General features: G+C 41.7%; 1 protein-coding gene across 3 annotated transcripts; it reads left to right on the forward strand.

Annotated features, from left to right (window-relative positions):
* The first annotated feature begins 81 nt into the window (after nt 1-81).
* Nucleotides 82-21,540, forward strand: LOC135542221 (ras association domain-containing protein 1-like). 3 transcript variants are annotated; one of them, XM_064969020.1, is made up of 7 exons: nt 82-222; nt 1,134-1,497; nt 6,348-6,472; nt 19,042-19,149; nt 19,319-19,610; nt 19,754-19,869; nt 19,973-21,540. In XM_064969020.1, the coding sequence occupies exons 2-7, from the start codon at nt 1,182-1,184 to the stop codon at nt 20,135-20,137; spliced, it is 1,122 nt and encodes a 373-aa protein (XP_064825092.1). In that variant the 5' UTR covers nt 82-222; nt 1,134-1,181; the 3' UTR covers nt 20,138-21,540. The 3 variants fall into 3 exon arrangements, with proteins under 3 accessions (XP_064825092.1, XP_064825095.1, XP_064825094.1); XM_064969023.1 differs by lacking the exons at nt 82-222; nt 1,134-1,497 and adding an exon at nt 1,551-6,168 and having other exon boundaries at nt 19,973-21,207; XM_064969022.1 differs by lacking the exons at nt 82-222; nt 1,134-1,497; nt 6,348-6,472 and adding an exon at nt 8,324-9,037 and having other exon boundaries at nt 19,973-21,207.
* Nucleotides 21,541-21,581: the final 41 nt, after the last annotated feature.

The raw sequence follows: 21,581 nt of genomic DNA on the forward strand, positions 1-21,581 counted from the left end.
TCAGAATTGGGTGACGAAACGATTACAAAGTAAACATGCTGCTGATAGTCGTGTTTTTCGGAAGAGTGGTATTTCCGTTATGTAGCCGATGATACGTTGTTTCCAGATGCGAAGCTGTACACCTCCGCTCCGTTATTCGTAATAACTTCTATGGAAATGTTGTAAAATAGAAGAACGTTGGGGATGAAGCATCGATTGCTGCAGGGGTGGATCCCTGTTTTGGTAAGTTGTTATACTTAAATAACATATAGCACTTTTCTATCGAATTATTATTAACATAAACTAAACCAGTCATAATTATGAAATAGGCTCGAGTCGGTGCAATTCTCGTGCTTCTATGTTAACCCGCATCATCAATCATTCTGGGATGCTCAACAACCTGCCTGCAGTTTACAATTATTATCACGATATGTTTAAAGCCTTGAATGTTGGTGACCTATTCCAATCATAGACTTTAAAACCATGTAATTTTACATTTGATAGGATGAAAGTTTACTTTGAATTGCCTTGGAGATAGTAAATGGCAAAGGGGCTCCTTCAACAAACAAAAAAACGTCCCGTTTAGAAAATGAATGAAACAAATATATTCTGAAGCACAGATTGGTTTAATAAACTCAAAAGTTCTATTTTTATTGCCGAGTAGACCACTTTATTGGTGTATTTTGAGGAAAACTGACAATTGATGTCGAGAAACAAACTTCATTCATTCATACTCAGTACACAATAGGCTAAAGTATTTTGTTCAAACCATGGTTTTAATAATAGTGAAGGAATACATAGCTGTATGGGAGGTTCTCTCCACAATTTACGGCTAAAACTGTACTGTAGTGAAGGTCTATGTCCTTGAGTTGGTGCTTCATTATGGGTGATCTTAGATTGAGGTTGTGCATTTCGCCACTATGGCCTATTTATTGCCTTACCTCCCTAATCTTACTACATTTGCACACACTGTACATAGACTTTTCTATTGTGTTATTGACTGTACGTTTGTTTATCCCATGTGTAACTCTGTGTAGTTTGTGTCGCACTGCTTTGCTTAATCTTGGCCAGGTTGCAGTTGTAAATGAGAACTTGTTCTCAACTGGCCTACCTGGTTAAATAAAGCTAAAAAAAATAATAATAATTGGTCACAGGTGTGATTGCCTTTGTGTGAAGAAGGAACTGAAGCTGTGACTGACAGAATGTCTTGGGGTGAGTTCATTGAGCTCCGTGAGCTGAGGCTCCATGACCCGATAGAGCTGACCAGCTGCGAGGTGCCTCGCTCACCACCTCGCCTGGAGCGGGCCAATGCTCTGCGGATCAGCCCAGGGAAGGTCCCAGAGCTGCTCAGCCAGGTGGGCATCATCAGACTGCTGGGGGATAGCCTGGACTTACTGCTCACAGATGAGAGGGGAGAGGGACATGACTTCCAGCCCTGCAGCCATGCCCAGCCCACCTGGTGTGACCTGTGTGGAGGCTTCATCTGGGGACTGTACAAACAGAGCCTGCGCTGTGCCAGTGAGTGTGCCTGCTGCACAGGATTTACTTGTGTGTGAGTGCATGATTATGATTGCATGTATTAGTGGCGGTCGGTGACTTCTAAGATGAGGGAGGAGGATAATTTTTTTTTTATGAGCATGGCCTTCTTTCTATTACAGTGTATTGGATGACTGCCATTCATATTCCTTTTACCCAGCTCAGTGTAACATCGATTTAGGTTTAGGCTACTACATGATACTAAAATGTTCCCCTGTATCCATCATGAGGTTGCTCCAACCTAGCCTATGAATGAACGTTTACAACATCTAGCTGATCTAGGGTGTAATCAGAATCGGTGGAATGAATACACCCCTGATCACATGCAAACACAGTTCACTTTCATAGCAGCCACATAAAAACAGCATGATCACTTTGCTCGTTGTATAAATAATTCCTTCTCACAACTATCTACACATTCTGTTCCTCTCACCTTTTCCCTGCGCTTGTGCACTTCAGTGCACAACACAACAGCTGTCTGTGGCCAGGCGAAAAAACCTTTCCAAGCCAAACCTTCATATCATGACCGATAACCACTACATAACTACACACAGCCTACGTCATTGTCACATCATAGTCAACAAAGCTACTAGATCTAATGCATTTGTAAACCCGCTACAATCATTCAATACAGTGTGCAGTTTAGCAGTTACACCGGTGGCCCCGGTAGCAATAAATTTATACCAAAAGCTTACCTTGATTTGGAATAGTTTCAGTGTTAGCCATAGCCAGCTAGCTAACATAGCATCCCTCTCTGTTTGAGCCAGGTGTTTGAGTAGACTAAACTAGGTAGCTGCATTTGCTAGCTAAGTGAAAGTTTAAAAAATATAACTCTCTCACTTGCTTCTCCTTAATTTTGGAAGAAATTAATTTGTTCAAAACCGTTCAACTATTGTGTTTCTCTCTCGCTGAGTCAACTACTCACCACATTTTATGCATTGCAGTGCTAGCTAGTTGTAGCTTATGCTTTCAGTACTAGATTCATTCTCTGATATTTTGATTGGGTGGACAACATGTCAGTTCATGCTGCAAGAGCTCTGATAGATTGGAGGACACTCTCTGGAAGTTGTCATAATTACTTTGCAATTCTATGGAAGGGAGTGAGAACCATGAACTTCCAAGGTTTTGTATTGAAGTCAATGTACCCAGAGGAGGACAGAAGCTAGCTGTCCTCCGGCAACACCTTGGTGCTACACTACAGAGTGATGTTGAGGCTACTGTAGACCTTCATTTCAAAACAGTGTGTTTTAATCAATTATTTGGTAACGTGAATATATTTAGTATAGTTTTATCTAAAAAAGATAACGTTTTTTAATTGTTGACTATTTTTATGAAATTCACTGAGAAGGATGGTCCTCCCCTTCCTCCTCTGAGGAGCCTCCACTGACATGTATGTATGCGTGAGTGCATGTCGTGATTTATGATTGTGTAGCACGTGCAATTTACTGTACTCCTCAGCCTTAATTCGCTCGACTCATTAGCTAGCTTTTGAGGTGGCATGATCGGCTAAGACCCTTGAGGGAAGACGGTCACGTGTGTTTGAGGCAGATGTCCCTGGTTCGCACCAGGTATGGACCGAATCGGGAGATTCACTAAGCAAACGTGACATGCTTTACAGTTGCATGTCTGCATACATGTCTGTAGGCCTATACTCTCAGAATAAAGGTACAGAATTGTACTTAAAGGGGTACAAACTCTTGTCAACGTAGTGGTACCCTGTAATGTACGTCCATTGATTGTACCATTAGTTATAGGTACATAATTGTACCCTTGCAGTTTGTACCTTTAAAAGAGCCAAAAGGTAAATATACACTTTTTTAGGGTACCACCACAGTGACAAGGCCACTTCTACCTCTTCTCTATACCAAGTGCCTCATGTGTTCACTTCTCTCTGTCATTCCCACTTCTGACACCAGTGTAGCAAATTTGGGGGTAGCCCCAACCAAGTCTTGAACCTGGGTCCAGTAACTGTCAAGCCAACGCCTTAACCATTGACAAGGCCGCTCAGTGTTGGGTTAAAGAGATTCTCCGATACAGTTGTATAGTTTTTAGCCAGTAGTTCTGAAATTAGCGCTCACAAGCCAAAATTGGTCCCCGAAAGTTGTGTACATTGTTACCACGTCATTGTCCTCGAGCCTCTGTAGCATGCACAAAGATCCTTTTTTTAAAACTATGGGTGTTCATGAGCTGTGCACATGCTTGGCCTCACCCCACAACCTCATTGGACAATGCTGTGCCAATCTGATCCCACCTCCTACTTTAAACTTGCAACCTCATTGGACATAATTCCCTCTGCCAATCAACACTGTCCCTCGTGCTTGGTTGTGGCTAATTCCCATTGTTGTACAGACTAGTATGACAAGCAAGTGATTGTGATAATGTAATTTATACAATGGAAAAGTTATAACCTACTTACAGTATATGTTTGCATCAAATGACCTACACCTTTAAAATAGTTTACTGATTATATATAGGCCAGTATTTGTCTACGTGATGAATAATGATAGCTGGCAATCAACTGCAGTTTTAGATTATACCACATATCATGGAATACCTGCTGTGTGCACATATAAGGACAAACGGTGGAAAGACATATGAAACTATTTGATTGGGATGGATGGTTGAAACAACAGAAAGGTTGGGCTATATTTTCTTCACTAAAAAGGAAGTGGGTGAAAGTTTCCATATACCTTTCTCTAGCGCATCACCGATATGTGTGTTGTGTCCGTGATTCGTGCCTGGTTAAAACCTTAGAATGTTTTTATATATCGCTCAAAAGACTAAGAAAATACACCAGGGATTTAATTTAGGAGATGATGGGGAGAATAGTGTTTCTGATCAGGTTGACAATTGTCTTCTAATATATTTGTCAGGCTACGACGCCATCTTTAGCGCACATCATTTTCTGCTTACTTCTGCTTACTAAGTTATTGAAAAAGAGAAATTAAACTACAACCGGCGTCTAATAGATCAAATTATTTTTATGTTTTCTAATTTAGGGTGGGAGGATTTGATTGATGTATTCCATGTATTTTCCCTTATGAAAATAACTCATGGTAAGGTCTAAGTAGCCAGGCAATCCTACTCGCTTCAGATCATGACATGAACGAGCACGTATCTTGTGGACTAGATAATGGCAGGTTAGAATGTAGCAACTGCAGATGGTTTACTATGCATGTATGAGCCATACACTGACTCGTCGAGTCCAAAACGGGAGGTTTAAGAAAATAACGAGGTTGTTTTCGATACTCCGGAATGTATCTTTAAGATAGCTAAAATATTAATTACAGATCTTTATTGTCACATGCTCTTATGTAAGCCTTTTATAAAGACTTTAGAAGTGGCAACGGACATACTCAACCTTTAACTAACATAACCACAGTCCACTTAAACTGGTACAAAACTTCAGCTCACGGGTGGCCAAAAATAACTAAGGTAATGTTATGGCCCCACTAAGCTTATGATCGTACCTTTATATTCCAAATATTATGTAAAAATGTTTACCATTATACTAGATTATCTGCACATTTACCCTAAAAGGTACCAAACAGTACCTTGTGAGATCCAATGTGTACCTCTGAAGGTATATAATGTGTATTTTGATATTTGTGTAATGCAGGGCACAACCCTAACCGTAGCCTTTTTTTCTGAAAATGTATGTGTTTGAGTGTTGTAAGGTTTAACTAGGGCTATGAGAATGTTTTTCAAGGTATTATATAGCCTGTTTGTGCATAGGCCATATTTGTGTTTGTTTACATGTGAGCCAGACCCATTTTAGCTTTGGTTCATTGTTTCTCAACTGAACTAAATGGGCTTTTTGTGACACTTGCTCCATTCACAGGACACAGTATTCATTAGACCCGAATAGGCTTTAATGGGGAGTCATTGCAAATAGGTACATTACCATTTCCAGCAGCAAAGAACTAGCTGACAACCAAACCGCTTGCCTGGAAATCCCAGACCCAGTTTTAGCTCTGGGGTATTTGTCAAAACAAGACTCACAGATTCAATCAGCAGTTGGCGGCAGTCTACTTATGAGGATGTTGAGATGGTTCTAGTGGTTTGTTGTCTCTTTTGTATTGGTGCTGTCGGTTTGTTGGTATCCAGCACCGCTTTCCTCTTGCATAGTCTTTAAAGTTTCACTATAAACTTCCTTTCCTCTGGCCATACAGGGAACTACCTAGATCTAAGCTGTAAGAGCCCTTGGGCAACAACTTATGCCTGCAGTTGGCTATATTACACCAATTACATTCAGGCAATGTTTCACTACCATGCATTTCATCATAACCAGTCCTACATCCTTTGTTTTGTAATGTGTGACCATTAGATTTGTGGGGAGATAAATGTCTGAAGCGTATTGGAATATGCTGGTAAAATCTCTCCTTTACATGAATCTCCTTACATTAATATACAGCTGTTTTATTTGTACAATCATCTCTCTACAATCTAGCAATATTTTTCTAATTAGGTCCTGTTTGTGACCAAATTGAAGTCAAATACGTCAGTGACAAGTTTTGTTCTCTGTCAAACATGTAATGACTCACCGTGGCCAGTGGAGGACAGCAGACAATTTAGAAATCCAAAATGTCCCAAAGCTGGAGGGTTGGAACGGGCGGGATGACCCAAAACTACGAAATGGATGATTCTGAGCCAGTGGGTGCCACTTTTTTATAGTCAATCTTTCCTTACATCTGTGTGTCATCGTGGCTGATCTATTTGTAGACCGTGGCCTTACAAAATGTAGAGCCCTGGTGGACGAGCCCCAACTTTAATTGCAACCCATGATCTACTCTATTAAATCCTGTTTATCATTCACCTCTCTTTTCTCACAGATTGCAGATTCACGTGTCACTACAGATGTCGAGCTGTTATCCAATTAGATTGCAGTTTGGATGGTAGCTCCATAGTTGAACAAACATGTGTTATGGAACACACCATGGAGACCGATACAGATGTGGTAAGAACCTCATGATCCGATACAGACTGTACATGCATGCCATTATGTGTTCTCTGTACTCTCACCCTCATTCACCGGCCATTTTATGTCACCTTTATTTAACTAGGCAAGTCAGTTAAGAACAAATTCTTATTTATAATGACAGGCTAATATATATATATTTTGTAAGAATAATTCACTGGCCATGTCATGTCCACTATCTATCCACTATCTTCTAGGCCACACTGTGGTGACATGGTGTCTACATACTCACTTGTAAACACGCCTCTTCCTTTCTATCCCATCCCCCTGGAAATATTGCATTAGGTCCTTTCAGTTCTGGTCCTCTCTCACCATTTCCTTTCGATACAGTAGCATGGGGCATCACTTTTAGTTGTTCTTGTTGGATCTACACTCCCCTCTGTATTTATTTGGATAGTGATGCTAAAATGAGTCAATTTGTCCCTGTACTCCAGCATTTTGGATTTGTGATCAAATGTTGTATATGAGACAGTATAGAATGTCACCTTTTTATTTGAGGGTATGTTTTATTGTTAAAGCACTTTATCTTGTTCACCCATTTTGAAAAAGTACATTTTTCATAAATATTTGGACAAATTCCCATATAGTGTATTCAAGTAGTCAAAAGTTTAGTATTTGGCCCCATATTCCTAGCACACAATGACTACATCAAGACTGTGCAATTGCAGTTTGTTTTGATTGTGTTTCGGATTATGTTTTGCCCAATAGGAACTGAATGGTGAATAATGTATTGTGTCATATTGGAGTCACTTTTATTGTAAATAAGAGTAGATGTTTCTGAACACTTCTACATGAATGTGAATGCTGCCATGATTATGGCTAATGAATTAATATTGAATAATGATGAGTGAGAAAGTTGGAGGCATAAAGATCACCCCCCCAAAAAAAATGCTACCCCTCCCCCTTTATTGGTAATGGTGAGAAGTTAGCATGTCTTGTGGGCATAATTTTATGCCTCTAACTTTCTCACTCATTATTAATGATTAATTCATGATTATCTGTAATCATGGTAGCATCCATGTTATTGCGGGAGTGTACGGAAAACATATTCTATTCTTGTTTACAATAAAAGTGACTCCAAATGACACAATATAAAATCGACCAGTCATTTCTATTGGGCACAATATAATCTGAAACACATCCAAGACAGACTGCAAATGCATCCAACAAGTTTGTAAAGTCAAAAGCTTGATGTAGTCATTGCCTGCTAAGAATATGGGAACAAATACTAAACATTTGACTACATTACTACACATTAAGTGTATTTGTCCAAATACTAATAGCACCTTGAAATGGGGGGACTAGATACATGCTTCCTTACAGATATCTATGAAAATACCCTCAAATAGAAGTTGACGTTCTTTACTGTGCCTCATATGAAACATTTGATCTCAAATCCAAAAATGCTGAAGTATAGAGCCAAATAAAGTGTTAGCAACACGGTCCAATGAAATACGTAGGGTAGTGTATATATTTTTCTCTAAAGTGGTGCGGTTCTTTGTAAACCCCTGAGCCTACATGTCTATTTATGTCATGCATTTGCCATGTGAATACTCCAAACTCTTATCATGTGAGTACTCTACGCTCTGTTAATAACATGTGAATCCTCACATGATTTTCATCTTCTCAAACGCCTTTATTGTTTGTTGGCAGACAGGGTAGGGAGTGGTATGATGTCATTAGGGAGTTGGAATTTCCCCTCAGTGCCCAATCATAGCCTGTTGCGCTGGTTTTGTGTATTTTCTAATCTCAACCGCCTAGGCGGAGCCTCTGCGGGCCGGGGGAGGGAAGGTAGGGGCTAGAAGGGATACCATTTTTTGTCACCTTTACGTCAAAAGGTGTTGTTTTTAGCATTTTGGCTAACCCTATAACCCAACCCTTTTTCCAACCTTAACCTAATTATCCTAACCTGCTGCGTAAATTATCATAACCTGCTGCGTAAATTGTCCTAGCCTGCTACGAAAAGTGAAATTTGACAGAAACTGTATCCCATCTAGTCAAAACCAGGAGAGCGATGGAAATGCGGGGGCTGGTCCATCATCTAGTTCTCAGCTAGTTGTGAGAAGCCGAAACGTGGCCAGATTGAACAGGAAACCGACAGAAACGCGCTTTAGAACAACATTGTCGAAGTTTACAGAGATATACCTACTATACCAGCAGTCCTTATTACGTTACACTCTATCTGTTTTAACGTTTCTGTAGTTACACGTTTATTACAGTGGTATACTACAATTTGTAGATAGAACTCGTTTTATTAAACAGGAAACGACCCCTACAGCGCTCATATCCAAACCGAATTAGATTATTTTTTTAACCGGACACATTTTGGCGAATTCTAAACACTACATCGCTCCAGACGGTTGGTTACATTGTAACAGTTTGATAATGACAGACACGGTCAGCGGTTCGGATAAAAGCCTGTCCTTCGAGAAGACGTGGGGCAGCTCCACCAGCAGCGGATACTGCAGTGGGGACTCCGATTCAGAGTTCGAGCAGTACTTCACTGCTCGCACATCATTCCTTCACAAACCCAAGAAGGAGAAGGTGAGAGGAGAACAATTTGTCAAACAGTTGATTAAGACTTATTGAATAAGATGTTGGCTAGTCATGCCTTCGCCTTCACTGATGTTCATGTATAATAGGTCAGACTATATTGTGTGTAGCTTCCTTTATATTATACTTTCTAATAAAGTTATGACGTGATATAGGCATAAACTCGACTTTTTCAAATAACGTATCCGCGAAAATTGTCATCTGAAGTTGTCGTCATATTTTGATGTAGTAGTAACTATGATGACCACTCTTATTAAAACGTTAATTGGAATCTACTGTGTTTCTCTCATATTACAATGATGACTCATATATCCCGACGCTGAGAACCGCTCAAGAGTTTAGTGAACACACCCACGATAACCCCTCAGGTTTCACAACTCACACAAGTCATGTACTATTCTTCTCTGGACCATTCAGAAACAAATGACTTCACTCACATTGCTTCACACTGGCAAAGCTTGCACACACAAGCCTGCACAGACATCTCCGGAGGGTTTGAATGAGTAGCCTACTAGACATAAGGGGAATGGCAACATTTGATCATGTTTCATTTACTAATATTTCTACAGCATCTTGAATAAATACATTAGATAATGTTATACACAGTTGAGTCAAAACAGTAATATCAGCACAGTAAAAATGACTGTTCTGGCTTCCATTTTGTTATTGCCTATTTACTAGTTGCAGGACATTTAAAGATGGTCTGGAACTTTGGCGAATAATACGTTTTTCAAACCTCCCGCTTTGGGCTGAATGTTTCAATGTGTAGTTTATACATACGTAATCTATGAGCAGAATAATTCTTGTTTAACCTCAATTAGCCACGAAATCCCAGTTTGAAAGCAACTGTTTTTCTGGAAGCTGTGCTCAGTGGTATGAGTTCAGTTAAACCTAAAAAGGGTGTGGAAGGGTGCATATAGTGAAACATGAAGTGGATGCATAATATACGCTTTTAAGTCACAATATGGCTGACATCCATAGGCGGCGCGTGAGTTTCAAGTTTCATGAAGCATTTAATTTTTATTTTATTGCGCCTTTTTAAAATTGCACCTTTTTTATAATGCATCGCATTTGCATACTAACAGAAGTGGGACCAAGTCACTATTATTCAAGTCACATGCAAGTCACAAGGTTCGAGTCTCGAGTCAAGTCCAAGTTGTGCATTCTAAGAGCAAGTCGAGTCACATGTTTTTTCAAGTTAAGTCTCAAGTTAAGTAAACATCTATACATGCAATGACTTGTTCAACTACAAATCTTTGTCTATTTATTGAGGCGACCAGACAGCCCCTTTCATTATTTTGTCTACAACATATTTTGATGATGTAATTGTAAAATAAGGACCTTGTAGCAGTGGTAAGGGCATGACATCAGCAGAAGACAAGGCAGGTTGATGTGCTCAGTGTAGATGTATTTTACTGGTCTTTGTGATTCAATGTTGAAATTGCCATATCATATAGCATTTACCAAATGTACACGGGCAATTGGCCTAAAGAAATAGCCACTTTATTAAGCATAACGTGTCCTATCTGAATGGACACAGGTAGATGGCAAGACTGCACAGTCTCTCCTTGAGAAACCAAATGAAATCTGCCTAACAGGACCTCAAACTGGTACATGTAAGCACTTGGCCCCACACAGGACCATACGATTACCCAATTGGCAATTACAACCAACAGGGTTCGCACAAGGTGCTAAAAGTACTTGAATTTGGCACTCTGAAATTCAACTACTGGAATACCTTGAAAGTCTGACATTTTCTCAAGTTAGTACTTCAAAAGAGAGGAGAACAGAAAATGATCAAATATGTTAATATGAAAAATATTTGAAAAATGTATTGGTCTTGCAAATTTCCAGGCAGACTACAGATTTTTAATTCTTCACGTGTTTCGTGCTCTGGTTGCCAGGCTAGCTTGCTCATTCCATCCACACTGCCACTCAGTCATGCAGGTACAGAACTGACTGATTTAGACGCCGCCAAATGTCACATCGATGGCTAAAATGCTGGGCAAATGTAGATCCAATCCTGCCTGGCAGCATATTGATGTTTATGAATGGGTTTTGCCAGACCCAACCGGGTACGTAGTGGAGGGTAAACGCTGTTTGCGCACCTTTTTATTTGATTAATTATATTTTACCCACTTATTATTGCATTCCCAGCGGTGATCAACACTCTGAAGGCTTCTTGATCTGAGTTCTAATCGTGCCTACTTCTGCGAACAAGTGGAATCATGAATGATTCATGTATGCTCGTTATGTCCGCCTGCTCCCCTGGATTTGCCTTGTTTATTTTTCACGGGGTTGTGGCGATATACTGCCATCCGGTGGCGACTAGAAACAATTGCATAATATGACCTATTACAAATTGGCGAGCCTTGAAAATAAATATTAGTGCTTGGGAAAGGTACTTAAGTCTCAATTTTGCAACTGTCTGTACAAACCCTGAACCAATACACTGGTTTACAAAGTAAAAGGCAATTTCCACATCCATTGGTACATACATTTGTCTTAATTAGACTTAATGATATTTCATCACCATTCGTACATGGAACAACAATTTTCTCTTATTCGACGTACTGACTCAAAAGCGTGCCGTGTAAGCCGCATAGCCTATTTCTGTGCATACTGAAGCTTGCACACTTCTATTACGCACAACCAGACAGACAGAGACATAGGACACAGACACACGGACCTCCGACATAACCCGGGAAATAAGAACAATGCAAACCATACATTGAATTAAATAAACAGAACTTCTACCGTGTGAGTCTTGAACGTTCATGTGCACAATAATCATTGCGCCCACTCAGAGGGTAAGAAATGGTAGGCTAAATGAAAATGTATCTTATCAAACATGAAAAAGAAATGTCTTAAGTGTTAAAATAACGTTACAGGGATGGAATGATGAAACGCCAGCAATTATTGTAGGATTAGATGGAATATAGATTTACCACATGTGCATTTAAATGTGTGAAAGAAAGCAACAAAAGCATTTCAACAAGAGAATAAGTTCTCTCCACTGTCGGGAGTTTGGCGAGTACAAGAGGAGAGACACGCCCCTGGTGCGTTTTCGCCACAGTAATAATTCATTTGTAAAAACATATTCCAAATGCAAACCTGTTACGAGAATTCTATTCTCCTGTTCACTAACCAATTCAATTATGTTACCCTCAGTCTGTTATATCAGGATTTGTAAGATACTGACGGAAACGAAAACAGACAGAGGCCCAGTCTACCAAAGTTAAATGTTTATTCACGGAACGTTCTGACGTGCACAGTACAAGGATCTTCAATTTGTAGTGACACACATACTTCCACACAAACCACCCACCAATCAAGACTAGGGGAGTCCGTGAGAATAGCGTCTTCCTGCCCTCCCCTAAGATAAGGAGAGGCCTGGGACTAAGGAAGTTCTCAGTGTCCCAGCCAAGGTCGCCCCGAATCTGGCTCAGACAGATAGTCTGTTATCAAAATACTAGACGCATTGTTAACGTTGATTCTGACTAAGAACTACACTCCAGGATATATTACACAGTACAGTATCATAATAATCGACCTACTCTCACATACATGCATTATAATAATCGAATGATTCACATCAATTTCATACAATCACATGGTTTCAGACTTATGTAATATTCTAATCATTTATTAAAACACATTTCCTTATCTCATAAGTAAATTATACATTTCAAGCAATTTGATTGTAGGTTTGCTGGTCCAATCAGAGGGCCGAGTGTGCGTTTCACTTGTGGTTCATTTGTTGTTGCAAGGCACCATGTTGCGGCTACTGTCGCTGGCCGTGTGGAGAGTAATCCAACGGACTCGGCGCCACAAAATGAGTGACAAAACCGTTACAAAACATGGCCAGATAATTTAAAGTCATAGGTCTCAAGTCAGTCAAGTCTCAAGTTGTTTTTATTTTCTATCAAGTTGAGTTTCAAGTCATCAAGTTTGTAACTTAACGTCGTGTGACTCAAGTCTACAACTCTGCAGACTAATGTAAAAGAGGCAAATATTCCTGTGACGAGTAGATTGCATAGTCATAATTTAGGCCAGTAATATAACTCAGTCACTGTTAGCAAAACAGACCGTACGGAACAATGCATGCCTGAGTGTGTAGTGACATAGAGTAGGCCTAATCCTTTCTTTGCACTGGAAAAATGTGGCCTTTAATAATCGCATTACTTCCCCCCCCCCCCCCCCCCAAAATGAACAGTGGTACTGATCCAATGATAAAGCCAATGACTATGCACACACTCACCGGGCATATGGGGATGTTCTCCACGGGTGCCAATAAGAAGAGGCTACTGTTCGCTCCATTGGGAGTTGAGAATTTTGATGACTAGAGACAGATCAATCTTTTCTTTGTCTTCTCTTTTCCGCAATAGTCATTCGCGTTCTAAACTATGTTTTTCTACAATCATATTTTGAAATACTGCGATAGGCCTATTTAACTGCTTTTCACTAACCGATGCAACTCAACAGTCAGCTATCTGGTAGTCTATTCGCCGCGCGCTGACCAAGTGCTTCAAACAATCCACAGCTAATTTTTAAAAGAAGCTAATGATCCTCTCTGGCCACATTATGCTCTCTGGTGTAGTGTTTTGAATGATTTGTATTTATTTATATATAGGCATGAGTAATTATAAAGCACATTTTGGCAAATTCTATTAAATTTACTTTCGGTGGAAGCTTATCATCTTTTGATTATCCCATTATTCCTCCTCCACCAAACTTTACAGTTCAAATCAAATGTATTTATATAGCCCTTCGTACATCAGCTGATATCTTAAAGTGCTGTACAGAAACCCAGCCGAAAACTCCAAACAGCAAGCAATGCAGGTGTAGAAGCATGGTGGCTAGGAAGAACTCCCTAGAAAGGCCAAAACCTAGGAAGAAACCTAAAGAGGAACCAGGCTGTGTGGGGTGGCCAGTCCTCTTCTGGCTGTGCCGGGTGGAGACTATAACAGAACATGGCCAAGATGTTCAAATGTTCATAAATGACTAGCATGGTCGAATAATAATAAGGCAGAACAGTTGAAACTGGAGCAGCAGCACGGTCAGGTGGACTGGGGACAGCAAGGAGTCATCATGTCAGGTAGTCCTGGGGCATGGTCCTAGGGCTCAGGTCCTCCGAGAGAGAGAAAGAAAGAGAGAATTAGAGAGAGCATATGTGGTGTGGCCAGTCCTCTTCTGGCTGTGCCGGGTGGAGATTATAACAGAACATGGCCAAGATGTTCAAATGTTCATAAATGACCAGCATGGTCGAATAATAATAAGGCAGAACAGTTGAAACTGGAGCAGCAGGACGGCCAGGTGGACTGGGGACAGCAAGGAGTCATCATGTCAGGTAGTCCTGGGGGCATGGTCCTAGGGCTCAGGTCCTCAGAGAGAGAGAAAGAAAGAGAGAAGGAGAGAATTAGACAACGCACACTTAGATTCACACAGGACACCGAATAGGACAGGAGAAGTACTCCAGATATAACAAACTGACCCTAGCCCCCTGACACATAAACTACTGCAGCATAAATACTGGAGGCTGAGACAGGAGGGGTCAGGAGACACTGTGGCCCCATCCGAGGACACCCCCAGACAGGGCCAAACAGGAAGGATATAACCCCACCCACTTTGCCAAAGCACAGCCCCCACACCACTAGAGGGATATCTTCAACCACCAACTTACCATCCTGAGACAAGGCTGAGTATAGCCCACAAAGATCTCCGCCATGGCACAACCCAAGGGGGGGCGCCAACCCAGACAGGATGACCACATCAGTGAATCAACCCACTCAGGTGACGCACCCCTTCCAGGGACGGCATGAGAGAGCCCCAGTAAGCCAGTGACTCAGCCCCTGTAATAGGGTTAGAGGCAGAGAATCCCAGTGGAAAGAGGGGAACCGGCCAGGCGGAGACAGCAAGGGCGGTTCGTTGCTCCAGAGCCTTTCCGTTCACCTTCCCACTCCTGGGCCAGACTACACTCAATCATATGACCCACTGAAGAGATGAGTCTTCAGTAAAGACTTGAAGGTTGAGACCGAGTTTGCGTCTCTGACATGGGTAGGCAGACCGTTCCATAAAAATTGAGCTCTATAGGAGAAAGCCCTGCCTCCAGCTGTTTGCTTAGAAATTCTAGGGACAATTAGGAGGCCTGCGTCTTGTGACCGAAGCGTACGTGTAGGTATGAACGCAGGACCAAATCAGAGAGATAGGTAGGAGCAAGCCCATGTAATGTTTTGAAGGTTAGCAGTAAAACCTTGAAATCAGCCTTTGCTTTGACAGGAAGCCAGTGTAGAGAGGCTAGCACTGGAGTAATTTGATCAATTTTTTTGGTTCTAGTCAGGATTCTAGCAGCCGTATTTAGCACTAACTGAAGTTTATTTAGTGCTTTATCCGGGTAGCCGGAAAGTAGAGCATTGCAGTAGTCGAACCTAGAAGTGACAAAAGCATGGATCATTTTTGGACAGAAAGTTTCTGATTTTTGCAATGTTAGAAAGATGGAAAAAAGCTGTCCTTGAAATGGTCTTGATATGTTCTTCAAAAGAGAGATCAGGGTCCAGAGTAACGCCGAGGTCCTTCACAGTTTTATTTGAGACGACTGTACAACCATTAAGATTAATTGTCAGATTCAACAGAAGATCTCTTTGTTTCTTGGGACCTAGAACAAGCATCTCTGTTTTGTCCGAGTTTAAAAGTAGAACGTTTGCAGCCATCCACTTCCTTATGTCTGAAACACATGCTTCTAGAAAGGGCAATTTTGGGGCTTCACCATGTTCATTGAAATGTACAGCTGTGTGTCATCCGCATAGCAGTGAAAGTTAACATTATGTTTTCGAATAACATCCCCAAGAGGTAAAATATATAGTGAAAACAATAGTGGTCCTAAAACGGAACCTTGAGGAACACCGAAATTTACAGTTGATTTGTCAGAGGACAAACCATTCACAGAGACAAACTGATATCTTTCCGACAGATAAGATCTAAACCAGGCCAGAACTTGTCCATGTAGATCAATTTGGGTTTCCAATCTCTCCAAAAGAATGTGGTGATCGATGGTATCAAAAGCAGCACTAAGGTCTAGGAGCACGAGGACAGATGCAGAGCCTCGGTCCGATGCCATTAAAATGTAATTTACCACCTTCACAAGTGCCGTCTCAGTGCTATGATGGGGTCTAAAACCAGACTGAAGCATTTCGTATACATTGTTTGTCTTCAGGAAGGCAGTGAGTTGCTGTGCAACAGCCTTTTCTAAAATTTTTGAGAGGAATGGAAGATTCGATATAGGCCGATGGAAGATTCGATATATATTTTCTGGGTCAAGGTTTGGCTTTTTCAAGAGAGGCTTTATTACTGCCACTTTTAGTGAGTTTGGTACACATCCGGTGGATAGAGAGACGTTTATTATGTTCAACATAGGAGGGCCAAGCACAGGAAGCAGCTCTTTCAGTAGTTTAGTTGGAATAGGGTCCAGTATGCAGCCTGAAGGTTTAGAGGCCATGATTATTTTCATCATTGTGTCAAGAGATATAGTACTAAAACACTTGAGCATCTCTCTTGATCCTAGGTCCTGGCAGAGTTGTGCAGACTCAGGACAACTGAGCTTTGAAGGAATACGCAGATTTAAAGAGGAGTCTGTAATTTGCTTTCTAATAATCATCTTTTCCTCAAAGAAGTTCATGAATTTATCATTGCTAAAGTGAAAGTCATCCTCTCTTGGGGAATGCTGCTTTTTAGTTAGCTTTGCGACAGTATCAAAAAGTTGGCACTATGCATTCAGGCAGGTAGCGTTCTCCTGGCATCCACCAAATCGGCGGATCTCCAGATGGTGAAGCATGATTCATCACTCCAGAAAACGCGTTTCCACTGCTCCAGAGTCCAATGGCGGCGAGCTTTACACCACTCAGCCGATGCTTTGCGTTGTGCATGGTGATCTTAGGCTCGTGTTTGGCTGCTCGGCCATGGAAACCCATTTCAAGAAGCTCCCGACGAACAGTTATTGTGCTGATATGGCTTCCAAAGGCAGTATGGAACTCCGTAGTGAGTGTTGCAACTGAGGACAGATGATTTTTACGCACTATGCGCTTCAGCACTCGGCAGTCCCATTCTGTTAGATTGTGTGGTCTACCACTTCGTGACTGAGCCACTGTTGCTCCTAGACGTTTCCACTTCACAATAACGGCACTTACAGTTGACCAGGGCAGCTTTATCAGGGCAGTAATTTGCCGAACTGACTTGTTGGAAAGGTGCCACATTGAAAGTCACTGAGTTCTTCAGTAAGGCCATTCTACTGGCAATGTTTGTCTATGGAGATTGCATGGCTGTGTGCTCGATTTTATACACCTGTTAGAAACGGGTGTGGCTGAAATAGCCGAATCCACTAATTTGAAGGGGTCTCCACATACTTTTGTATGTAGTGTATAATATGAACGGTCTGGCACTGTTTCTGCTCTCTGAGAGAAAGGTGTTCAGGCTGGCAGCTTCTCTCTCTGAAGTGATGCTCTGCATGGTCCTAAAGTCAGCCGACCAGTATGCTAAACAGCCGTGGCATTTTAATTGGGATTGGAATTAATTTAGCCCATTTTTACATTTTTGGTCTTGTGCATACCCAATTTTTGGGTACCACTTTTGGTCTGTGAGCACTACTTTCAGAATTACGAACTAAAAAGTATACAAAGTACAGGAGAATCTCTTTAACACCCTTTCTATCTGCATTGGGATTCGGGTTATTGATCTGATTTTGCACAACTTGACATTGATTTATGTAGTTGTGGGTAGAATGAGAGTTTGAGACTTTGTCCCAGAGGACAGATAATGCTGGTGCTGATGTTAACGCCTGCCAGGAGGATTTATGAGTATTGATCTATGGATCCTCCCCCCTCCCATGACAAGCATTTCGCTAAACTCGCAATAACATCTGCTAACCATGTGTATGTGACCAATGAAATTGGATTTGATTTGAAAAGCAGCTACTGTCAACAGGATCATTTTGGGCTAGCTGGTCCTTTCAATTGATACAGGAAGAAGAGTTCTGTGCATCACATGTCTTGAATGACATTCTCACACAGGAAGTGAGGACAGACCATTAGACACAGGAAGCGCATAGTTGTGGTGGTTACTGTGTCCATGGGAGACATTTAAATAACTTGTAGATGCTGGAGGCCAAATGTGAATTGCTAAAAGATGGCTGAGATTCTGTGAGGATTAGGCAGCTGACTCCACAGGATATGGCTGTAAAACAGATGAAGGCTTTGTGTCTGACTCTCAAGCGGGGGGGTTGGTTGTCTGAGGGGGGCAGCTATTTTTACATGAACACAGCTTTAAGGAATGCAGTCCACAGCCTTTGCAGACATCACAAACAGCTGCAAGTTCCCTCATGATGCCTCCTTCCACAGAGATAGGAGGAGTTGAGGAACTGGGATTGGTCAGTGACATCGTTGTGGTCCACTGCTAGGGAAGCTATGGCTACGTTGACAGGAAGTTTGGAATCTGATGCAACCAGCGATAACTTTGTGAAAGAAGGTGTGGAGCTTACAGGAAGTCAGCACTGTGAAGCATAGGCTGCTACAGTCTGCAAAATAATATAAGTAATTTGTTTTTAGAACATTTGTTGTAAGCCGTAACAAGTAGGAATGCTGTTTCTCATTCAAGACCATTTTGATTTACACCAGTCTAGAGTGCTTCCTTTTCTCACCAAACCCAATCTAGTCCTCTGTTCTACTGAACTCTGACCCCTGTGAACCTGACTCCCCAAGTCTCCTGAAATCGAATTTCTCCTCCGTGACCCAAAATGTTGTGGATTGTTTGTTTAGATAGGCCCACATCACACATTTCTTACAGTCATAATTTGACATGCAAACCGTTCAACCTTGGCTCTCTACTGACACACGGTGGTAGAACACCAATGTTTCCCTTTTTTGTCTTGCACTGTCAGTTTAAGAAGACGAATGAGTAAACATTCAGTGGCTAATTGAAATATTGACTCCCTTCTCTCTGGCCAGGATGAACAGGTTGAATGGGGGAAGCAGCAGGATCTGTCAGTCACAGAGATCCAGCAGAAGGTGAAGGAGTACAATGCTCAAATCAACAGCAACTTGTTCATGAACCTGGTGAGTAGTAACAATTGCTCTTATACCATTGCAGTAAGTAGTAACATTGCAATTACTCTAACACTGTCTGCATTACCATGTTGTTATTGTTCAACTCCATTACTGCACAATTCAACACCAATACGTTTTGTGAGGATGAATTCCTAAATGTTTTCATTCTTTTCAACAGAACAAAGATGGCTCCTACACTGGCTTCATAAAGGTCCAGTTCAAGCTGCTACGACCCGTGTCAGTTCCCCCACCAAGAAAGGGTACTGCAACACAGGTTGGTGCGGGCAAGAAGACTGGGGGAGTTAAGCGTCGCACCTCTTTTTACCTGCCCAAGGATACGTCCAAACACCTACATATCAGCTCCCGCACATGTGCTCGTGAGGTCATCGAAGCCTTGTTGAAGAAGTTTACCGTGGTGGACAACCCTGGAAAGTTTGCTTTGTTTGAGCGCACAAAGCGCCATGACCAAGGTAAGCCCGTCTCTGTCACCTCTGTGGTCTTGCAGCAGCACGGCTGTTATTTTTTTCTGCACCGGCATCTCATTGATAAATATTAAGATGTGCCATACTGTTGTTTAATTCTGTGGTCTCTCCTTCCTCTTCCTGTATTTCAGAATTCCTGCGCAAGCTGTCTGACGACGAGCGTCCACTCCACCTGCGTCTGTGTGCTGGACCCAATGACAAAGCCCTCAGTTTGGTGTTAAAAGAGAATGAGACTGGAGAGGTCAACGTGAGTATTGAGCATTCATCGGGTATTCATTCTCAAACCAACATGGTCATTTCACATTGTGCAGCTTACACTAATGTTCCGTCTCTCTCCTCTATCTTTCCAGTGGGATGCCTTTTCTATGCCAGAGCTCAAGAACTTTGTTCGCATGTTACAACGTGAGGAGGAGGAGCATGTCAAGCAGATAGTGCAGCGCTACGCACTAGCCCGCACCAGGATGCAGGAGGCCCAAGCTGCTCGTCCCACCCCTGGTGGTTCCACCCCTGGCTGAGAAACCGCTTCCCTACGGGACTACCTACACCTCTGACTGACAATCATCAGAAGATGACCAGTCACTGCATCCAAAGATCCCAGAGAACACAACTCGACACCTCCCTCAAAGGAGGAGAATGAAAGAGCGAATGAGAGCGAGCGGGCACATGAGAGCGAGCGGGCAAGCGCGTGTGAGTGTGAGAGAATCAGAAGTGCCATACAACTGGAGAGAGTCTGTTGTGCCTGAGAGAGAATGAGAGTTGAGAGAGAGAGTATGTGAAACTGTGGCTGATGAGAGACTGGCTTTGTCCAGTACTTCCTCTCATTGTGGAGGTGCCATTTGACTATCCTGGGTAAGCTACCTGACTCGTAATGTTCATCACCTGTTATTCCTGCTGGCAGCAGGGTCCATCATTTATAGCTTTTGGGTAACAAATCAAAAGGCCTGTTTCTCTCCCTTACTGTCTAGCAATACAAGGGAAGCCAACCTATTAGCTCAGACAAATGTTGAACAAATTCAGATACCGTCTGCTACAGTATCTCCAGGCCTTAATGCTAGTCAGAATAATAAGTGATGGACATTATGAGCCAGGTACTCCAGGTTTCCATTTGACCCCAATGCCTTCCATATACCTCCTGCACATCCATACTATGATGGATGTTACTCTTTTTTGCTTTCCCTTTATGAGGCTGAGTGGGAGTGCCCCGTGTGTTGGGAGCACTGTGATTGTCAATTGAGAGGACAATCCCCAGTTTGATTTAATTGATAGGGGAATTGTCCTGAAACTTTGAACAGGAAGCTGTTGCTTTTTATAGAATGTTTGTACGTTTGTATTGTCTATATTTGTATGTTCTTTGTGACGTTCTAAAACTCTGTTAAAACAACAAAATAATAGAACTGAGAATCTGTCTCATATTATCAGCATATGTCTATATCTCTTGCAATAATAATTTGACTGTCCTTGACTATCCCCTTTTCAATTTCAACATTTTTATGTTACATATGTCCAGTGTTTGTTGAAATAATAATAGATTTGCACTGTTCACATTAAACAAGTTCCTTCACAAAAGTACATGTCTTGGTAGTGGGGGTATGCTATTGGGATGATATTCATTAGCTAAACAATGCTATTCATGGGAATTATTTCCCCACTTGGCAGTTATGGATAGGGAGTGATTGACTTGGGCAGGAGCTCACTGGAGCTGAGTACCGGCATCTAAAATGTTATACTACTTGAGCTCCTGTTCCTCTTTATAGAATATTAGCTCAAAAGTATTGTGGTGCTCCTGCACTTAAATGTAAAAAGTACCGGCACCCAAAATGGGTGCAGGCACTTATTTCAGTCCAAGTCAAGAACTGTATATAGGAGTTAACACAAAGTACCTATTATTAATGTCCTTGGGATGGTGTGCCACTGATACCGATATATATATATATATATATATAAACATCACAGTGGTGT

Source organism: Oncorhynchus masou, chromosome 6 (assembly GCF_036934945.1).
Source record: "Oncorhynchus masou masou isolate Uvic2021 chromosome 6, UVic_Omas_1.1, whole genome shotgun sequence".
Classification (NCBI taxonomy): Eukaryota; Metazoa; Chordata; class Actinopteri; order Salmoniformes; family Salmonidae; genus Oncorhynchus; species Oncorhynchus masou.

Coding starts and splice junctions, on each gene's coding strand:
- LOC135542221 (XM_064969020.1), top strand. CDS start 1,182: ATGTCTTGGGGTGAGTTCATTGAGCTCCGTGAGCTGAGGCTCCATGAC. Junction 6,473..19,041: donor TGGAGACCGATACAGATGTG/GTAAGAACCTCA, acceptor CTCTCTGGCCAG/GATGAACAGGTTGAATGGGG. Junction 19,150..19,318: donor GCAACTTGTTCATGAACCTG/GTGAGTAGTAAC, acceptor TCTTTTCAACAG/AACAAAGATGGCTCCTACAC.